Genomic DNA, 20112 nt, shown 5'->3' with positions numbered 1-20112 from the left:
GAGGTTTGCACCCAGGCACAAAAAACATTTTTAGTTTCTTATATAGGGTGAGTGCCAAGGTTACCTTTCTTTTATTTATATATATATATATATAAATATATATATATATATATATATATATATATATATATATATATATATATATATATATATATATTATATATATATATATATATATATATATATATATATATATATATAAATATATGTATTCTGCAGCACTTGACATTGTTATAAAGGGGAAATGACACACTTATGATAAATTTTGACAGGAGCCATAGATTGTTGAGGACACTGCTCAAAGGACCTTACATTGAAGAGGAGGTGAGTGTAGAAACACAAAATGAAATACAGCATGTTTGGAATGATTTGGGATTTACATGGTAAATCGGCATGCTGTCCCAATCAAATCTGCTCTAGGAGCAGCATTTGATTGGGTACCAAGTCTGACTCCGTTGTCAACGAGGAAACACCTTAAGTGGCTGTTAGGAAGACAGCCAGTAGAGGTGTGTTTACCCTGAAAGTGCACCCTGACCGCTTCATTGTGATGATGGCTCTTTAAAGGATTGAAGACTGTGGGAGTGTCTGATGGGAGCAGACAGCTGTTCCATAAGAATGGTGCAGCCTCTGAGAAGTCCTGTAAATGCGACTTAGCAGTACGGGTAAGAGATCACCAGCAGATGGGAGCGATTGAGAAGAGGTTGTGAATTAGTGCAGATTCCAGTTTGACACTGGTGGCATTTTACATACAGGTATACACTGTTTTCAATTACTGTATTGCATATTTCAATCCTGTATTTTAAGTTATTTCTAATTCTAGCCTTCATTTTTCACCTCAATATTGTTTCAGGATTCCTGTCACTATTATGATTCTTACGATTGTTATTATTATTTTCATTTAACATTTTCTGCAGCACTGTACCGTTCAACAATAGGGATATTTAAGTCCATGTAATTCACAGGAAAAAAATAACGTTAACAGACACAGGTGAAGAAGACCCTGCTGAAATGAGGAGACATTTAAAAAACATTTATGGTCATTTGAAAACATATTTAAAACTAAAAAAAAGGCAAAACAAACAAAAAAAAACCTGTAGTTTGTCATGGTGTTGATTTGTGTTGTCATGTCACTGTTTAGTGAGTAGACCCCTAAATGTCTTTTCTATCTGCAGTTTATGTGCTAGAACACTATCGATAGTGATAACACAGATCTGAGATGCCAAAAATGAAGATAAACAGTAAAGGTACAGTGGTGACATCTAACTAGGATTGGCTGTTCTGCCATGTTTTCCTTTGACTGATGTCATTCCATTCAGATTGATTCGCTGGCAATGAAGCCGGCATGTTGGTGATATTGAGGATATGTTCCATGCTTTGGGGAGTGTCATGTAGGGTGAGGGTAGGAAGTAAGAGGGAACCTGCTGGCAAGAAGGTAAGTTAACAGCTATGTAAGCAATAACTTATAGTAATTGTTGTCATAAATAATATATTAATTGCTTGATTTTATGTTATCACGTAATGTGATCCTGCCATGATGTGTTCTCTAAATGTAAAAAAAAAAACAATATGAGACAGTTACACAATACTAAGCCATGAGGCTGATTTTGAGACTGAATAAAGAATTCGTGCCCGAGATGCAATAGTTGGAGTGACTTTAGAAAAATACCTGCATCAATTTCAAATTCCTGTTATCAATGGACGAATGAATTGATTCGTTATGGATTGCCTAAAAAATCAATTTGTTCTTCCAGCGATGAACAGGCATTTGATTAGTTCAATAAAGCTGAAAGGGATTTGCGCACAGGTGGAAAATACTACCCTATGTGATGAGTTTTTTTCTAGGTCATTTCTGGGGCCAGTGCATTTTAATAAATTAAATATTAATTGTGGCAAATGGACCCAACCTATTATTTAAAAAAAATAACACATCCAATATGGGGTCAGTTGTTGAAGGCGTTTTGGCCGCTTTTAGTCTTTTTCAGATTTTCTTTTAGAGCAGCCCATTAGTGCACTTAAAACTTACACTTGCCAATATATAAACATAGGGCTTTGTGTAAGTAGTCAAAGAGATATTAGTTGTGTAGAAAGGCACTGGTGAATGCGGTAATGGCTAATCAGCATGCTAACTGATGACACATAGCTAGCAGGATGCTTATATTACAGAGGTGTTAGAAATTACCTGTTTATTGGGATAAAACGCTAATTTACTTAAAAGTTATTGTAGTGACTTAAACTGTGAATTCAAAAAAATTAAGCCAAAATAAATAAAATTAATGTATTTAAGGGATACTGTAGGCACTAAAACCACGTTATATCATTGAATTGGTTATAGTACATGGAGTCCCCTGGCACAGTCCCTCTATCCCGTGTTGAACCATTTTCAAGCAGTTTAACACTGAATGAGGGTTTCTGGCTTCACAGAGCTCCATCCCTACTTAAGGTGTGGCTAAGGCAGAGATTACACACTTCTTTGTAGCCTTACTAATTTATACCTTGTAATTGTCCTATTTATATTTAAATCCCCCCTCTCAAAATAATGTAAAGCGCTACAGAATCTGTTGGCTCTATATAAATGGCAATAATAATAATAATAATACCTGCAATGGCACTATGATAGGCTGAATGCAGTCAGCTGACACTCTGAGCAAACCATAGCTGCCTATCGCTGCTCAGACTAATACTTCCTCATTAGCCAAAGCAGCACAGAAGGAAGGTGCTGCTGGGGACTCTTATTTAGCATCAAACATGAAATAAGGTTTAATGCTGAATGGTAGGACAGACTCCATGACAACTTCAATTAGATGAAGCAGTTATGGTGCCTACAGTATCCCTTTAATAAATAAGTTTTTTCCAGTACAGCTTTGATCTCAATTTTGGATTTCAGTTTTAGATAGCCAGGCAAATGAAACACAAAGTGTTAGTGGGAGAAGGTCATATATGGTTCTATAAAAATTGCAAAAATTAGGACAGCATTTCCTTTTGAGCAGATTAGTCTAAGCCGGCAGGTCTTTTACAGTAAGAACAGTAAGGATGTGGTGTTCTCTGCCTGAACAGGTGGTTTTATCAGAGTCTGTACAGATGTTTTAAAAAGCAACTACTTGCAAAAACATAATATACAGTGATATAATTGTAAATATGTGCGGTAACAGCTTCTTGATCCAAGGAGAGAGCTGACTGCCATTCTGGGGTTAAGAAGAATGTTTTCCTAGTTTCTTGCAAAATTAGAAAGTACTTAAAATTGTTTGTTTTTGTTTACCATCTGTTGGATCAATAGCAAAAACAGATGCAAGAAAGGCTGAGCTTGATGGACGCGTAATCCATGGACTCCAGTTCTCCCCCAATGCAGTGTGATAAAGAAATTAGAAGAGCGTTTCCAGTGATCCTGCAGAAAACAGGAGACCATTTGACCTTGCAAAGAAATACCTTTCTGAGATTAAAATGGCTTCTGTTTTGCCTTTGAACACATAGTAAGGTGCACGTTTGTTTTTTTAATTATTTCCTCCAAACCGCCAGGGCATTTTCTGTCACAAATATGATGTACAATCGCTGGTGTGAAATCTATAGTGTAACACAGCCTGTAGATGGTATACCCACCAGTTTGAGAGGAAAGGGTGGAAGGGACAGCTGCTACATCTCAGTGTAGTGTTCATTTTGCCTAGATTCTGTTGGTGTATCTTCCATTTCTTGTTAAACTGTTTGGGAGCAGTTTGGCAAAACAAACATGTCACCAAACACCAGGCCTCTCCTCCACTACACTGGTAATGCCCAATTTATACTTCTACATTATCAGTATTCATTCCATCCAACCTAAACAGCCAGGAGAGCTGAGAGCACATGACTTTCAACAAGTCATTATCCTTGTTTTATAAAAACATCCATAAATCCATTAATGACTTATCACTCTTATCACAGGGAAGTAGTTAAGTTCATGCACCTTTATCATCTTTGAAAGTATCGGCAAATAGGCACGCTGAATTCAGGTCGATTCATTTTAAAATCCTGACAAGCTAAGTAGTCTTAATTGGAACAGGTGAAATGTTTTAAAATAAGTGCTAGCATCCAGGGGGAATATTTGAAGTCAGCGAAACGTAGGGTATTGCTAAGAGAATATGTGAACAGGGAGACAGTAAACAGTCTCAAGACGAATCATGAGGCACGCCAACAAGTTATCATACGGAGAGTATATATAACCGGGTAGCCGAGGCCCAGAACATACTCCTTTGTCCTGCTGGGTCCAGAATGTGTCATTTCATATGGGTTATAGGAAACAGATGGCAAAATATGTAATGAGCCTAGATGTCAATGCACCTCATTGTTTTAGGCATGATCAAAGTACATCCGTATTTAAACATTTATACACACTGGACTACCAGCATTTACTCTTGTCAAACTTAAGTGCAGTCAGATACAGAGACTGGAATTTACTCATGACAATGGCAATGGATATATATAAGTATATATTTTTGGTTGTTTTATGGGTAAAAAAACATCAAACTCCTTTATTCTTTAAATGTTTAACTCATGCCCTAACCTAACCTTATAACCTAAACTAAACGTTAAACCCAGATTGCTAGCCCTAACTCTGTACAAATCCTGACCCAACCCATATCCCTAAATCTTTCTGCTTAACTTGTATTATTGGCATTTATATAGTGGCAACTTTTTCCGCAGCACTTTACATTATTATAGAGGGAGAACATTTAACAATAAGTGGTACAGGAACAATGGGTAGATGAGGATGAGCTTACAGTCTATAGCACTCATTGGTTAATACATTGCAATCTTAACCCAATCCTAAACTCGAGAATTTGACATAATTAATTATCAAAATAATATTTCAAAATAGTTGACTCTTAACTGGGCCACGTGACTGCAGTGGTGGCACTGCAGTGGTTATGGTGCTTAGAGTGCCCCTCTAAGAAAATCACTCAAACTTCCGACTCATGGTTTATTATTTCCATATACCTATAATGGCATTATCTGGCCATTACACACACACTTCATCGCATATTCTACATTTTCTTCAGTGACATATTTTATTCAGGGTCTGCTCATAGATGTTTGATGGATTTTCATGAAAGTCAACTCTTCTGGAACTATGCTATTTGTGGAATGGAACAGAATGGGGAATCCAAATTCCATGAGCTCTTAAACAAACTTGCACACAGGAATCATAAATAATTATGTTAAATGTTACACTTCCTTTATTTGCTGGCCTTTTTACATCCATTTGCAAAGTGTTACACATAGTATTCTAAGATGGATACTTCAACTTGTTAGATAAGCTTTGCATGCCTTCACGAACAGGTAACACAGGTGGAGCAAAACCACCAAAAGAGTACACTTTGTAGAGCGCTATAGCAAAAGTGCACTTACCCCTATACAGTATAGGGAAGTATGTGAATACACAATTCCCCACAAGGGAAAAAATATACAATAGTGAAGTATATCGAGCCCAATTGTTCTACAAGCTTTGCATGCCTGTAGTAATTCTCTTTTGTATCAGAAATTTTTGCAAAATATTCAAATAGCTACCTGTTTATTAGTTATTTTGCATAGCCTCTATCCTTTAACGCATTAACTGTTTCTTTGCCAATACGCAAAAAAGTAAAATAAACATGCCAACCAAAAGAAGAATACAGAACATCTTTAATACGTTATATTATATTATAAAAATTATATTCAGCCATTCATTGACAAACATGGTGTGTTTCAACATCTGAACAAACATTCTAAGAAAAATTAATTTTAGTAATTCTCCTAATGCATATATAAAACCAAACATTTGCAAATTTTAAGGTTTTCTTTTTCAAATTAGGTTTTCACTCAATAAATACATTTTGAATATATGTTGTTGCATAATTATGAAATAGTTGATCATTTATTATGTGCTAGTGAAGAAATAGGACCCTCGAATCCCATTTTACCGATTTATTCTCATGCATCATAACGTGTGGAACTACAAGCCTAGCAAGAATCGCTGCTTCAAAAGGAGAATTCTATCAAGGGCTCAGTTGTACTTCTACCCGTTTAGAGAACGATAATAACAATGATCTCTGGAGAACATGTTGAAAACAAGACAGGAACTTGGGAATCCCAGAAGGTGCAATTTTCCAATACACATCTCCTGTAAAGCTGTAATAAATTGTGATGTGTATATAACAAGATGTTGGGAAGCAGCATGCATAGAGTGAGCCCCAATCATCCTACAAAATATTGCAAATGTGCATTTACTTTTTAATAATATCATCAATAGAACGAGATGATTTCATTGCAAAGGTCTAGGCATCAATGCGGTTCCTAAAGTAGGCTTAATTTGTTCTGGGTTTAATTCCAGTTCCTTTTGCGTGACTAGTGAAATATGCACTATGTACAACTATTCAATCTCATTTTGATAATTATAACAATTTATTCTCACTTTTTTGGTGTATTTATTAAATTGCGAAATGAGAGATATAGAGAGAGTGTAATATGCTGAACAATCCACGTCTTGCTCACATTTAATTTATGATTGTTTTTATTATTCATTATTATTATAAAGCATACAGCATGCAGATTTACTCTTTTTTTTATTATATTTTGCACATTCATTTCAAGATTTTGGGGACAAAACATAATGATAATTTTTGTTAAAATTCCAAACATCATTTGTATGTTCTATGCATTTGTTCAAATGGTGAGTTTACCATGTTTATGTTTATTACAGGCTATCATTATCACCGATGAAGCTGTTGGAGCTCTGTGTGCAATATTACCAAGATTAGCTAGAAATCTTTTTATTTATTTTCATATTTTTTTTTTTGTGAAATCATATTGGAAGGGAGTATTGTGCAAGGCTTACCACTTGCCCATGGGGAACGTATTAAAAACGAAATGTGCAATATTTTGCTATCAGCGGTTATTTTATGTTAAGCAGTAACTCCGTGAATACTTGCAGGTTGGTGTCAGAGAAATGGTTAATATACCAGCAAGCATATGTAGACTTTGTGTTGAAGGGTAATAGTAACAACCCCTGGATGTTGGGCTACGGTAACATCCCCAGGACGTACTTGAAAACCAGAGTAATCTGAATGTCCTTTTCCTGGTTAAATACGTTGTTGTTATTATTACTATTATGTACAGCGTCTCCATGGACTCATTTGACTTTGGCTTTTTTTTGGAGTGTGCCTCTGGTAGCAAGCATGCAAATTACTGTAGCTGACGGCTAAACATTTGTATAAAACAGCATGTGAACAATGCTTCGTTTTGCTTCCACTCTTTGATGTTTCTCCTGCTAATTAATCCATTTTCTTTTTTTTTTCTTTGCCATCTAAATATTAGCATGTATTCACATTGGTTTCATCTCTAAGTCTGCCGTAATGACTTAATTATGATGCAATGAATATTTGTTAGCTTTCTCTCCAGTTCCATGGCAAACGGAAGTCTTTCTAAGGAAAAGCATTTGATTAAATGTGCTATTATTCTAACGGTGGGCTTTCTTAACCCCTTAAGGACCAAGCTTCTGGAATAAAAGGGAATCATGACGTGTCACACACGTCATGTGTCCTTAAGGGGTTAAGGGAGAAGTGTCTTTATACAGTGTAACATTTACGAACAGCCTCTTACTGTTACGCTTAAAGGGACACTATAGTCACCTGAACAACTTTAGCTTAATGAAGCAGTTTTGGTGTATAGAACAAGCCCCTGCAGCCTCACTGCTCAATCCTCTGCCATTTAGGAGTTAAATCCCTTTGTTTATGAACCCTAGTCACACCTCCCTGCATGTGACTTGCACAGCCTTCCATAAACACTTCCTGTAAAGAGAGCCCTATTTAGGCTTTCTTTATTGCAAGTTCTGTTTAATTAAGATTTTCTTATCCCTTGCTATGTTAATAGCTTGCTAGACTCTGCAAGAGCCTCCTGTATGTGATTAAAGTTCAATTTAGAGATTGAGATACAATTATTTAAGGTAAATTACATCTGTTTGAAAGTGAAACCAGTTTTTTTTCTTTTATACAGGCTCTGTCAATCATAGCCAGGGGAGGTGTGGCTAGGGCTGCATAAACAGAAACAAAGTGATTTAACTCCTAAATGACAGTGAATTGAGCCGTGAAATTGCAGGGGAATGGTCTATATACACTAAAACTGCTTTATTAAGCGAAAGTAATTTAAGTGACTATAGTGTTCCTTTAAATTTGGTATTGTAGCATGAAGTTTGTGGCTATGAAATGCAATGTTTCTGGTATCTCTGTATGTTTTCTAATTTATTTGTTTTGTATTGTATTATATTGCTTACTCCCCTTGGGGCATACCAATACTTTATTTTATACTGGATTGGGGCATTTTCCTTCATGGTGGTGTGTAATGATAGCCAAGAAATATATCATGGGCATAATATTCCAATTCAAAGACAGGTACTATTCTGGGACAACATGTTAATTAAGGCCAAATCACCATAGAAACCAGTCAAATATAAATCACCCCCAACATATGTTTTTTTTGGGGGGGCAACATGTTAAATGTTGAGAAACACTATATTGGTTTCCATGGCAATTTCTCTTTAGTTATCTCATTGCACAGAGGATAGCACCTATTTTTGCCTGAATAAAAACAAGTGATTCTTATCTATCTTGAAAAAAAATCACAACTTATTTCCCTTTATTTTTATTTATTCCTAGTAATTTCTACTTCTTTTATTTATTCCCCTTAATTTTCCCTTTGTTTTAATTTTTTCCCCTTAATTTCTCCAAAAATGAAATTTCCCATATGTGGGATGATGTTATGCTGTCCTGATTGTCCAGCACATCAGTGGTTTAATTAAAAAATGTAGCAAAATCTCAGGAGAATTCTCATGTGAATTTCTTGTGGTAATACGGGGACTCAGGGTACTATAACCACTTCAATGACATGACAGGGTTTTGGTGCCTTGAGTGTTCCTTTAAGGCTAAAATAGCCAAGCTGTAGGTATGCCAGAAGCTCAAGGAAGCAAGGTGAATGGTTAGTGTAGGACCCACCTAAGAGGTTTGCCTTGACGTGGAAGGTGGGCATTCCCTCTAATGGCCATTGGAGGAACTAAATAACCTCCATTTGTTTAAATATACATAAGGATTTGGTAGAGAGCGCAGGTAACTTTTTTTGTTTGTTTTTACTGTATGTATTGGGGCTGATGTGTACTATGGTCGTTGCTGCCGCCCAAGAGTAGTGGGAGTTAGAGCGCAGCTAAGCTGTAGCTATAGCTAAGCTGTAGAATTAACATACCTTCCAACAAAGGCAGTCCCAGGAACGGAACACCGGTGGGAGGAGAGTAAAGGGAAAGGGCTCTGCCCAAAAGGGGGGCAGACCCACAGAGAAAGGGATGTGTCCATGCACAGTATTGGCAGGTTAGCCTAGTGTGAATACACACCAGGCTGCCTGTTAATCATTTTGGATGGCCACTGGGTTTGACCCTTCATGGAGCATTGTTTCAGTACCCTCTACAGGGTCCTAGTGTCCTAAACATAACGAAAGTGTGCTCGTGCTGTGACTGTTGGGGGTAGTTCCCTGGAAAGGACCCAAAATCAGGACTGTTCTGCCAAAATTGGGACAGTCTGCAGGCATGAATTGATCCAATCATTTTTAGTCCAAATTTCACAGTTCTGAGTTTTTATATTTACTACATTTTTCAGTATAGTGAATAAATTATACAAAAGTGATGTATGTAGACTGAGGATACAGCAGAGTCCATTGGACATTCCTAATTTTAAAGTAAATTTAACCCTTTAAGGACCAAACTTCTGGAATAAAAGGGAATCATGACACGTCACACATGTCATGTGTCCTTAAGGGGTTAAATAGAAAAATGAACAGACTGAGATTATCTTTAATTAACTATTCTTCTAACATTCGCTCCAGTAATAATACGTGTGCCACAGTTGCCTGTGTGGTCTGTGTGCACAATTATTATGTAACACATTTTTCCATGAAAGAGAATCTGTACCGAAAACAAACTGTACTCTCTGACAATGCATGTTGGATGTATCTTTACTCTTAAAAAATAAACAATGTACTAACTACAGTAATGCAGCATTTACCAATGTACCATAGATAGTTCACTTATTCTAGAATCAAAGTAATTTTTGGAACTGTCAAATGAAAATAAAATCGAGTCATTAGTTTTCATAACAGTAGATTTATACCACAAGTGAAATATAAATGATTTAACTCCACTTTAGCTCATTCTCTCTACCATTGTTCAGTGAATCATAGTCCCTAGTACACATATTGGGATACTCCAGACCCATAAAGCTCTTATGTTTTCTGAAATGCTTTATGTGTGAAAGTGTGTCCTCTATTTTCATATTTTTAGAAAGTGCAGATTTCAAAAGAAATTGGCACCTTTATAAATTAACCTGGCTAAACCCCCTTGGCTTTCAAACAGGCAACAATTTTATTTCCTGGTTTGTTTAGCTCAGTGCAGATAATCTCAAGAGGCAGTAATTGCTCAGAGCACCTGCCTTGCAAAGATTTCTAACTGAGCTGCATTGGGAATCTGTGATTGGACAGCCACAACAAGTCTGGACTGGTGAAGAAGGGGAGGGCTTGCAAAAACTGCAGACAAGAGTAGTGCAGCTTTTATAAGCTGTTTTTAAATATATAACAAATGACAAAAATGCATAATTAATTGCATGCATGTTTCTATTTAGGGTATATCTACTAAACAGTAATATTTTAATTATTTTTCATTTTACTTGGCCGGTGGAGTGTCCCTTTAACCCCTTAAGGACCAAACTTCTGGAATAAAAGGGAATCATGACATGTCACACATGTCATGTGTCCTTAAGGGGTTAAAGTAGCACTCTTAACCCCTCTATAAAATTAGTATTTCATAGCTAAAGAAGATTAAATATTTATGACATTCGAATACTGACTGAAATTCCATACCAGTCAAAAGATATACTGAGGGACTACTTTGTCTCAGTATCTTTCCTACGCCTGACACGGGCAGAGCTACCGCTGTCTAGAAGTGTCAATGGGCAGAGCTACCGCTGTCTAGAAGTGTCAATCTCCCAGCCATCACCAGTGACAGCTGTAGAGATATTAGCTGTATCTATTGAGGATCCCATGGTCTTGCGTCCACAGACCTCAATGCTGTATTATTGCGCATGCTTTCACATTTGCTTTTCAACCATTATATAAGCTCTGCCTTTTCCTCCTGGCAAACAGCGAAGAGAAAAGAAAAAAAAATTAAACAGCGTTTCTATTTCCCCTCCTCCTGGGTGTGCCCTGGTGTGCCTCATTTGAACAGGATTGTGATGTCACTGAGTTAATATTTTAATATTCATTTAAAAGAAAATAAAGCATCAAATCAAGTACTTGGGGATTTCAATGTTTTATTTGGTGGTGTAATTCCTAGAGAAGTCAAAGTTCCCCTTTAACATTATACAAATCCTCTCTGTCGTTATTGAACAATGGAATAATAAAATAAGCAACTTCATAGACCAACCTCTTGTGTAGCTCTTCCCCTGTGAGCAGGGATTCTGGGTAATGAAAAGGAACTCTCCGAACATTGTCTGTTTTTGCTTCATTGGTCCAGAGTATGGATTCTTAGAAGCTTTTAACGGCTGCTTAAAGCATATTTTACGGTTAACTGCCTTGTGAGCGATTCCAAGTCCGTAGAGATTATTTAGTTGACAAGCTTGATTTTTATTTTTTTTGTTCATGTATGTGATGCAGTTGTTTGCCTTTGTTCCAGCCCATGGGATCAGAGCGGATGGAGATGCGCAAGAGGCAGATGTCAGTGCATCAGGATACAGTGAGCACCGCTCAGCCCCAGCAAGGGGTTGGAAACCGGGGCTCGAATGCCTGTTGCTTCTGTTGGTGTTGCTGCTGCAGCTGCTCATGGTATGTTAAACATAAATTTTTTTCTATGGTATGATTGTGCTGATATTTAAGCAACGGGAGTCTTCCTTGTTCTTGCTTTGCTGTGTAAGATTTATCATTAAATATTAAATCTGCATATATAAAAGGAATTTCAAATGTGTATAAATCTACCTACTGATGACCTGCGCTCGTTTTCTATTTAGTGGAAATATGCTATTTATTTTCTGTAAATCCATATAACCATGCACTCTAGCTCGTCCTATCAGTGGCAGCTAAACACATTAAAGTGAAAGCTGTCAGGAATTCAAAGTGAATTAAAAATTTTAGACCAAAATAGACTAAAACAAAGCATAGCTGCCTTGTAAAAATGTTAAAATTCAACTTGTTATATCCCCTTAAGGGCACATGACGGAATTGTTCCGCCATGCTGGCATTTTACTGAAGCTGTGTCGTTAAGGGGATGTTATATATTAGAACTAGCAGCTCCAATAAAAGTCACAATGGCAGAAGCATCACATTATAATCCCACTGATTTGATAACTAGAAGCAAATAATTTGGTTGCACATCCAACCAAACAATGGCCAACATATTAGCCTATAGTCAACAACCCATGGTGCATCAGCACTCTAATACTTTATTAAATTGAGTTCTAGGTAACTTCCTTTGTCCTTTGGGACTTAGAGTAAATATAAACCTCTGGTTGTGGCTCCACAATGATATTTTCCATGACGCAAGGGTTGGTGTATCAGTGTATCTGTTGGTGATATTGGCAGTTATTATATGGATGCTACTAACTTGCAAGGGGAATTGTAATAGGGTGCCCTTTAGCAGACATGGAAATTATATGCTGTGTTTTACCTGTGTCCAGGGTTTTGGCTGTGCTTTTATCAATAATTCAATCGTTATGATCAACTGGTCAATTTTCTAGTCCTATTGATAACTAACAATAGTGATATAGACACTAACTAAAAATCTTCAGCACCGAAGGGGAGCTGGGAGAAACATAGGCTTAACAACCCAAGAGCAGAAGCACGGGAGAAAGCCCATGCACAGAACTACCCCATAACGGGAATTGGCTGAGGGACCCACGAACTTCCACAGTAACACGGCAGAACCAATAGCGCACAAAACGCAAAGTGACTTTCGTTCTGTCCCCAAGGTTCCTATAATGTTATTATATCACTCTCCTACACATTATGTTGCTGTAACCACCCTGACAACTCACACTAGCCTCTGCCAACACTCTTTATACACACCCAGGGGTCATAATATCCTGACATGGGCTATAGCTCTAACCCCAAACCTCACTCATCACTTACCTGATACGACAGGGCTCACCCCTAACGTCCTCAGTAAAATATTCCTGCTATCACGACACAACCACATCAGACCTGTCGTTAATCTACAAAATAAATGTTTCTTACTCATGCGTGTTCAAGCATAACCATATAGCAAGCCCTAGGGCAGTCACACACTTAAAACAGCGAGCATGAAATCTTATGAAGACATAGCATAAGTGTGCATATAATGTCTAACCTGAAGCCTTGTTGATTCAACTGTACATAGCTCCTACCCACAAATAGTCAGTTTCAAGACACGTACATCCTTGTTATGTACTGAAAAAACTTAAGCAACGTACTTCACTACTGTTTATATCCTTACAAAAAAAGTGCTAGACCCACCGTCTACCCCAATGTTTAAATTGTTTATAATGTGCTAGAGGACTGCCTTTGGGGTACCTCACAAGCAAATGTTATAATCGTATGCACTACAAAAATAAAGAATTTAAAAAATAAAAATCTTCTTGCCGTTTTAATATTGCAGAAATAAAAAAGATTGTGAATTTTACATGTATATATTATTATTATTATTTTCTATCTGCTATTAATCTATAAGTATACTGAAATGTGTTGTACAAGAAGTGATTGTGATCATAGCTACTTAGGGGTGAACATAGTAATTCTGGGGTAAAGTTTTAAATATGGTGCAGTAGTTAATATTTATCTAAATTGGGGCATCTGATATCACAATGCAAAATGAATGTAGAGATATTATAGTGATGATTTTATTGATGTAAATATTCTACTTCCCACCATCCCATATGACCAAACACACGTGTTAGGGATTGTAGATTGGAGTGACATCAAAGAAATATTCAGGAATTATCCAGGAAATATTCAGGAATTATCCAGGAAATATTCAGGATTATTCAGGAAATGTTCAGGAATTATCCAGGAAATATTCAGGAATTATCCAGGAAATATTCAGGAATTATCCAGGAAATATTCAGGATTATTCAGGAAATGTTCAGGATTATTCAGGAAATGTTCAGGATTATTCAGGAAATATTCAGGAATTATCCAGGAAATATTCAGGAAATATTTTGTTGACTTCATAGTCTAAATTAAGTAAGTCATATAGTTAAAGACCTACATATGTATTGTTTAGAGTTGGGGAGAGCTGTCATACAACACGCTCCATAATGCTTTACAGCCTCCGAAACAATGATACACAAAGTATAAATTTCATATAAAAATGAAGCCTTCTCACTTCGGGAGCCATTGTTGATGGGCTGTGATGTAAAGTTGTCTCAATCTGACCAGCAACAAACCGCACAGATCTACACGAATACCCTCATGTATTACAGTGCTAAAGATTGCAACATTGACTTTTATTGACAAAGCAAACGTCAGAATTAAAGTATAATATCACATAATGAATTACCCTTAATCACTTCTATCCATGTGAATCACTTTCCAAAATGTATATTCTTTACCCTATATAATATATGGAAAATGAATATGTTACAACCATAAACTAGATTTCAAATGTAATTGGTTACATAAGAAAGGATTGCAACTTTTAAATAAAAAGTTTGATTGTTTGAATGTAGAGACATTGTTGGCGCACACTTGTTGGAGGTCAGTGATGTCCAAAGGAAAACGATGGGATTTTAGGGCAATATTTAGCTCACTTATTGGAAACACACTGTAAACTGGTCATTCCATATTTATTTAATAACCTTGGAGACTCCGATAGGTTACATTGCTTGACAATTGATTTAATGATGAGAGTTCTAAAAGCACTATAATAAGTTATAGCTGCGAGTATTTGTGTGCCCTTTCTAGCACTGGAGTATATTTTGTGTATACTCTTGTTATGGTTCTAATATATTTCTTGTTGTTTTAGCCTCACTGTTAGAAATCCAGAAGATGAAAGACGGAGGGCGTCTAATGAAATCAGAGGTGATGGCATACCAAACTGGGAAGAAAGGTAATTATTAAAGTTAAACTGTACCATGGGAGTTCACATTTATATTTTACATATATATTAGCCAGTGGAAAATTGAATTGTAGACATCTATATTACATAAACTCAAACATTACGGAAGCCTTATTAATACTCTTATGTCAGGTAACAGATGTGGGAATTTAGCCACATGTATAGCTTTATCATGTCCTGCTTTTGGTGTCCCTAGTCTAATTTATTCATGACACATAGAATCAACATACTTTAACATATAATATTATAAGTATTGACCTCCCTCCCTCCTATTTCATCTGAAAGGGCTGCTTTAAGAGAATGTCTTGCAGGCTGGGCAGCCAGAAAAAGATGTGTTTACACTGCTGTCTCAGCCCATCTCTAGTGGCTCGAACAGTTGAAAGAAAGCAGTTGCCATTGCAGTCTTTATTCATTCCTCCTACAGTGAGAAAATATTCATTTTAAATAAAAACCTATACAGGCTGTATTTAGATTGTCCATTGGGATTGAGCTTGAGGCTCTCTCATTGCTGTATGGAGGTAAGTAGAAAAACGACACACAGGAACATGAAGTAACTAATTTCTCTGCATGACTGGATGTCTGGTCTGCAGACAACGGCCATTTAGAAACATAGAATGTGACGGCAGATGAGAACCATTCGGCCCATCTAGTCTGCCCAATTTTCTAAATACTTTCATTATTCCCTGGCCTTATCTTATATCTAGGATAGCCTTATGCCTATCCCACGCATGCTTAAACTCCTTTACTATGTTAACCTCTACCGCTTCAGCTGGAAGGCTATTCCATGCATCCCCTACCGTCTCAGTAAAGTAATACTTCCTGATATTATTTTTAAACCTTTGCCCCTCTAATTTAAGACTATGTCCTCTTGTCGTGGTAGTTTTTCTTCTTTTAAATATAGTCTCCTCCTTTACTGTGTTGATTCCCGTTATGTATTTAAATGTTTCTATCATATCCCCCTGTCTCGTCTTTCCTCCAAGTTATGAATGTTAAGTTCATTTAACCTTTCCTGGTAAGTTTTATCCTGCAATCCATGAACCAGTTTAGTAGCCCTTCTCTGAACGCTCTCTAAAGTATCAATATCCTTCTTGAGATACGGTCTCCAGTACTGCGTACAATACTACTAAGGTCTCACCAGTGTTCAGTACAACGGCATGAGCACTTCCCTCTTTCTACTGCTAATACCTCTCCCTATACACCCAAGCATTCTGCTAGCATTCCCTGCTGTAGCAGTAATGGTAATAATGTAAAAGACGACCAGTCTATTGCAATAAAATCTCATTTACCATGCATGATTAATGCTCGTTAGGAGCCAAAACCTCTCATATTTTCTAGTTATATATGGGGTTTGTAGAAATTGTAGTATAAATAAAAAAGAAGATTTTACTGCAATTGATTGTGGTACCTGTAACATTATTACTATCACTGCATTAGACAATCACTGAATGATAGATAGATAGATAGATAGATAGATAGATAGATAGATAGATAGATAGATAGATAGATAGATAGATAGATAGATAGATAGATAGATAGATAGATGGATAGATGGATAGATGGATAGATGGATAGATGGATAGATGGATAGATGGATAGATGGATAGATAGATAGATAGATAGATAGATAGATAGATAGATAGATAGATAGATTTGTGTGATAGACACACACACACAGTCACAGCTGAATGCCCAAATCTTTAAAAACTGAAATACCGGTAAACTAATTGCGGTGAAGTTAGAAACAAAACATCTACTTACACTTAACATGCTTCCTTTTTCATATTTCTCAAAATATTGAGTGGAAACCCCAATCATATTCCTAAAAATGTTTTCACCTACCTAACTTATTCTCTACTCTGTCAGATCTTTGATATAAAAAGTGTTTATTATCTACAGTGATTTCCACAACATGACAATTAGATAGTAGACATTAATAATCTCTAAAAGATTTGATAAAGATGTCCTTCATTTTATCATTACAGTCCGACCCCTACACTTGAAGATGTATACTCGTGGGGACAATCGTTTGACAAGCTCATGAATACGCCCGCTGGAAGGAACGCATTTCGTGAATTCCTACGAACAGAATTCAGTGAGGAGAACATGCTTTTCTGGATGGCCTGCGAAGATCTTAAAAATGAATCCAATAAAAATGTGATAGAAGAAAAAGCACGACTAATATACGAGGACTACATTTCTATTTTGTCTCCCAAAGAGGTAATTTATTTCATTAACACAAATCACATATTATGGAGAGAGCCCAGCCAACTGCCACTTGCTGTCGGATGCTGGTGTTTAGCAGTGCAGGTAAGTAGGTGATTGCAGCATAGTTAGTTGGCATCCACTGCACAGTGGGTGAAACTGCATCATTACCCCCGAACGTCTTCTTATTATTAAAAATATTTTATATATTGTCAAAGTATTCCATGAACAGGATGTATCAAAGTGTATACTGTTCCATCCAGTTCAGGATGTGCTTTGTCGTTTCATTGTTTTGACTTTACACTTGCTGAGAAGTAAGAAAAGCATTTCATTCCTTTATTATAGTAACTAACTCTGTTATGTCTTATTTCTCGTACAATAGTCTGACACATGCTTAACATAATTAAGGAAAAAATTGTGGTAGTAGAATCCCGAAGTGTAGGCTTGTAGTCCCTGAAGGGTTCTAGAACAGCTGCCCCTATTACCTTGCAATTAAGCCATTCCTGTTAATGTTTATAACTTAGCCATCATTCTTCAGTCTTCAGGCATTAGCCTGTGAGAATATCCAACAAGGAACACACCATAATTTTGTTACATCGTTGCTCAATGGAATATGGGTTCTGTACCAAAAAGTCTTATGATGCAGTGACTGCAATGAAGGCTAATGATACACAACGTCTGGTTCAGCCAGATTTTTGCTGAAAGATGATGTTTTAGGGATGTTCTCATTATTTGGTTATGCCAACAGAAGAAGAATAAGCCTAGATCCAGACTGTTACATAAAATAAACCCCAGTAGACGTATAAAACTATTTTAATACCTAACAATTTTGTTTTGTTCTCACAATTGGTAAACAAGTTACATCTTTTTTGACATGCGAGAGAATCAAACTTGACACCTCGCAATAATACCTTACGGGATCGACTCTGTAAGATCTTTGGAGACCTGGATAACACTTTCTAATGAGCACTTTATTTCAGTAGCAACAATGAAATGAAATATTCAGACAATTACTTCGTGGAGATGTTAGGGAAACAGAAATATGTATCTGTATGAACTGGAAGACATTTAAAAGTATTGCCAACTGAGATCCCATAGGGGGACATTCTCAAAGCCTGGTGTGCAAGAAATTCATTATTTTTCAGTGTGACCTTTCCGTGCAGGTATAATAGACTTGAACAATGCATCATAACATCATTAATAACATTTGAGATTATAGGTGCAGGGACAAAAGCTGCCAATCACGCGGACTGCCTGCCTTTAATGATATTTTTATGAGTACCTAGAGAACCTTTATTATCATAGCTCAGCATGCACCAGCATTGTCTTGCTCACAGCAAGTGGTCTCGGTTAGTGGTACATTTTCTGTGTATAGTGTGGTGGTAGTGGAAAGGTTGCATGAACAATATGCATTACTCTTTATATTTGTGCTTAATTTGCAGGTCAGCCTGGACTCCAGAGTGAGGGAAGTTATTAACAGAAATATGCTTGAACCTACACAACACACTTTTGATGATGCCCAACTGCAAATTTACACCTTAATGCACAGAGACTCCTACCCACGGTTTATGAACTCTGTAATATACAAGAACCTTCTTCAGTCCTTATCGGAGAACACCAATGAGTCTTAGTTTTGTTCTTTTTTTTTTTGTGTGTGTGTTTTGTATTTATATTTATCATTTTTATTGTTTCTTTTTATTTATTTTAAAACAAATGAAAAAGAGGGTATGATCATTGGCAGGTAGTTTAACGCTACCAAGATCTTCACTTGAAAGCTATACTCAGGCTTATTTTAATATGGACTGTAAATCCTATCTTCTGCTAATGGCCCTTAATTGCCATGCCTATTGGCAGCTAGTGATCAACTTTAGGAACTTTTTTTGTTTTGTTTCCTTTTCCAAAAATAGCTGGAGAACATTTTTAAATTGCATATTATCCCTTTGAGTGTCTTAGAAATGTGCAGCATGCTTGCACGTCCCTCTGGCATGCAAAGGTTGAACATAGTAGTTGTATTTTTACAACAGTAAATTGCATGTACTCAAAGGCAAGAGTGACTCTGGTGGAAGTGCCTTGAAGTTTTAGGATAATTTGTTTTGGCCAGACTAGGTTTAAACACTTACATTCATGAGAACACTGAAGAACAAATACAGTCATTACTTTAGAGTGTTGGTACTTCCACTTGTCTTCGAGTACGTATGCACAAACCAACCAATGGTGTGCTGACCAAGAAAAAGTATATTTAAAAAAATTATGTATAATATTGAGCCTGGCTCAGATGCAAATTTAAACAAATGGGATTTTTTCAGGTATGAATGTTTATAAATGTTTAGTTTTCAATAATTTATTATTTTGTTTCTTTGCAAAGGGAGAAATAATTAAAAAAAAATGTGAACCTAAATGTGGATATTTACATTCCCTAGCAAAAAATTAATAAATTGTAATAAAGCACAATAGTTTTATCCAAACGGCTGTATTTACCTGATGATTTCTAATCTGAAAATTATGTGAATATGCCTGTAAGCAGAAAGTGTTCATTGTAAAATAGTTGAAATACATGCACATGTGAGAGGTTTAGAATGGAACGAGTTCACCAGCCTAATGAAATTCAATGGATTAACATGTAAATACATTGTAACATCCAACGGATTTATTAAATGTGTCAGATGGAATACACAAGGAAGCAAGTAACACGAACGCTCTCCCAAAACAAACATTGAAATAAATTAGCTCCTCATAGCAAAATGTGTACCATGATCCTAGATGTACCTCTGAGCAGAATGATCAGAATG

At 36.5% G+C, this 20112-nt stretch overlaps 1 protein-coding gene across 2 annotated transcripts in view; it reads left to right on the top strand.

Annotated features, from left to right (window-relative positions):
- RGS20 (regulator of G protein signaling 20) overlaps positions 1-19788 on the top strand; it is a 140503-nt gene extending 120715 nt beyond the window's left edge. For both annotated transcript variants that reach the window (XM_063450426.1, XM_063450427.1), the window contains exons 2-5: positions 11711-11859; positions 15029-15112; positions 17104-17338; positions 18766-19788. In XM_063450426.1, the coding sequence (XP_063306496.1) occupies positions 11711-11859; positions 15029-15112; positions 17104-17338; positions 18766-18954 (657 nt within the window). In that variant the 3' untranslated portion in view covers positions 18955-19788. The remainder of the gene's footprint in view (positions 1-11710; positions 11860-15028; positions 15113-17103; positions 17339-18765) is intronic.
- Positions 19789-20112: the final 324 nt, after the last annotated feature.

This window comes from Pelobates fuscus, chromosome 4, assembly GCF_036172605.1.
Source record: "Pelobates fuscus isolate aPelFus1 chromosome 4, aPelFus1.pri, whole genome shotgun sequence".
Lineage (NCBI taxonomy): Eukaryota > Metazoa > Chordata > Amphibia > Anura > Pelobatidae > Pelobates > Pelobates fuscus.
The sequence above is the reverse complement of the archived record's forward strand: the minus strand, read 5'-3'. Positions and strand labels throughout refer to the sequence as shown.